Source organism: Phalaenopsis equestris, unplaced genomic scaffold, assembly GCF_001263595.1.
Source record: "Phalaenopsis equestris unplaced genomic scaffold, ASM126359v1 Scaffold232224, whole genome shotgun sequence".
Classification (NCBI taxonomy): domain Eukaryota; kingdom Viridiplantae; phylum Streptophyta; class Magnoliopsida; order Asparagales; family Orchidaceae; genus Phalaenopsis; species Phalaenopsis equestris.
Window position 1 is genome coordinate 1 of NW_018250192.1, and position 2,687 is coordinate 2,687.

A 2,687-nucleotide genomic window follows, 5' to 3' on the forward strand; every position below is an offset into this window, starting at 1 on the left:
AAAAATAGAGGAAAGGCAACCCCCAACCTCCAACAATTTATCAAAGAAAACCAAGAAACCGAACAAAATAGACTTCATATAAATCGGCAATTTAAAAATAATATTTTATGGAGTAAAAAAGTACCTTTAAACTAAAATTAGATTATGAATAATCCAAACCATTTAGTTAAAAAGGACTGAAAATTTTATACGATTGTAAAGATACAGGTCATTCTATGGCATCCCATAGATTAAATGGAAATGTGATGGCTAAAGTGAGATCAACAAAGTAATAATCCCAACCAAACACCAACTATTGAAACATATTATACCGACAACAAGTAGAGAAAATTACATCCAACTTTCAACCATATAAGTAACTAAATCATAAGGAATAATCCAAGGTAAGCATACGAACCACTATAGAATTATTTATATAGCAATTCATGAAAAATCTAAATCATGATTCCTTAATAAAATATAATAGTAATGAAGTTCATAAAATACCATATGGTTGTTCGTAAAAAACTCAACTCCAAACATGGGATATTACATTGTGATCCAAGTCAAAACTAGCCAAAGACAAAGCTAAATCATAGTTAAGGTAGAATGTGGCCTCAATCTAGTGTTAAAAGTTAAATTCACCATCGATTAAAGTTTGCCTCGCACCTAATCCAAACACTTGTTGCCTCATGTTTCAAAGTCAAATCTATCACCTATCTTATTGTCAAGTCAAAGCCACTTCCCAACTTGCTTCATTGTCAAAACTCCTGCAACAAAGTCTTAGTCAACTCGAAGCGCTGAAGCTATCCAATGGAAAATCATTGGTTGTATCTCGCTCTCATTAGAGTTCCAAATAAAAAGAATGTCTAAGGCATAAAATAAAATTTTCGCTTAAACTTTATAAGCCACAAGTCCATGTTTTTGGCATGTTAGGGCATGTCCAGTCCATGTCCTGGCTATGTCAAGAACAAAATTGAAACTAGATTGAAACTTAAACGACCTCAACATAAAGTTGAACGGGTTAGAATTGCGGCATGGCATGTTGGAGCACTGCACATTTTCTACACACGTCTCACACAAATATGGTGCATGGCATGTTGGAGCGCTGGAGCGCTGCACATTTTCTACACACGTCTCACACAAATATGGGAGTCATTTCAAAGTGTCCATGATTCATAGCGTGATAGTAAAACTTCAATCTCATGAGTTCCCTAACAAAATTTAAGCAATTATTGCCGTATGATCAACGAACATTTTCATTGATTGTCTTCAAAATTGTATATTAGTTGATTGTGAATGCACTTAAATTCAATATTTAAAACTAATCATAAAGAAAACAAATTAATGTCTTATCATGAGAACAATGGAGCATGCATATGCTTGGGAGAAGTTGGCAGAAGCACGAACTAGTACTTGGAGATAAAAACTAGCCTGAAGTTGTTTTAGCAGCTACAGGAAAAAAAAGATGCTTTCAAAGCAATCCAAAGGACAGAAGTTCTTACTTTGTATTTAGCAACCTCTTCACTGACTTCTTTAAGATCACCTTTTGTAAAAATCAATCCCACATTTCCCTGTAACATGCAACAAAAATTACATTCAATACAGACGAATAATTTAAAAAATAAACAGATAACGACAATATAACTCGCATAACCAATAAAAACTACTAATTTTACATAACGTACTGAGGGATCAATGATATTTATTTTCAGATTATCCTTCGAACCTTCGAAAAAAAATATAATTTAAGAACATTGTTTCGGGTCTATCCCAGGGCAAGCTTAGAAAAAAAAATTAAACAGAAGGATAATAATATTGGACAAAGCTGAATCCAGAAAACAGAAACCTAAGGCAATAGAATTATTGAAAAATAAGTATAAGGAACAAGAAACATACCACGAGCAACGGAAGGAGATTGAGGTAGGCCTGATTGCCACTCTTCTCAGCATGCACCTTGATGCACCTCCTGATGAGAGTGTTCTTACCCATCAGAACGACGGAATCACCTCGCAGACCCTTCCTAATGTTTTGCAACTGATTGGATCCAACATTGTCCGCCACAGCGATCAAAACCTTGCTATATTCGTCCAGCATGCGGCACAGCTTCTTGTCGTAGTTAACCTTCTTCTCGGCCTTGGAGAGCTTCACCGTCATCCTTACTGCTGAAGATTTACGAAATCAAAGAATCCCTAAGTATAGTCTGAGAATTGCTAAGATAGAGGGGACCGACTGAAGGGCCAAGACGAAGCACAGCTTTGCCAAGGCGGACGGGACGCGAAACCCGTCTCTTTAACCCGAAGAACTCTCGAGAGAAAATGAAAGAGAGAAAACCCTAGGAGGTAAACAGCCGTGCCGCGAAGAAGAAGCCCTAGCATCCACGGTGATTTATAGTACGAGGACACGCGAGAATGGTATCCAACGGCAATGGTTTAATATTGCATTTGATCTGATGGCTGAGAAAAGAAGTTGGATTTCTCCCGTAAATATACCGGTTATTTGAATGATGTTCTTAAAATAGATTTCTTATGAAAGTTTAGAGTAATTGAAATCCATATATTTTACAACTATATAATTTAGTTAATTGGGCACGAATAAAAGAGAAACGCATTAATTTTGCTTTTTCATCCTCAATGAAGTGTTGGTGGATGTAATGCCAAAAAATTTAGTTGTTCCTGAAAGGCTCCTGTCAACTTATTAAGCAGTTT

General features: G+C 36.0%; 1 protein-coding gene across 1 annotated transcript; it reads right to left on the bottom strand.

The window, feature by feature from the left end:
• Positions 1-1,409: 1,409 nt before the first annotated feature.
• LOC110038220 (60S acidic ribosomal protein P0-like) lies at positions 1,410-2,353 on the bottom strand. The gene is made up of 2 exons (XM_020742992.1): positions 1,879-2,353; positions 1,410-1,553 (listed from the first exon to the last, which is right to left on the bottom strand). The coding sequence occupies exons 1-2, from the start codon at positions 2,134-2,136 to the stop codon at positions 1,425-1,427; spliced, it is 387 nt and encodes a 128-aa protein (XP_020598651.1). The 5' UTR covers positions 2,137-2,353; the 3' UTR covers positions 1,410-1,424.
• Between the last annotated feature and the right edge of the window lie 334 nt (positions 2,354-2,687).

Bases quoted from the DNA above. Each gene is read 5' to 3' on its own strand.
- LOC110038220 (XM_020742992.1), bottom strand. From the start codon at position 2,136: ATGACGGTGAAGCTCTCCAAGGCCGAGAAGAAGGTTAACTACGACAAG. The intron at 1,554-1,878 runs GTATGTTTCTTG...TGCATGTTACAG, and splicing joins ATCTCCTTCCGTTGCTCGTG to GGAAATGTGGGATTGATTTT.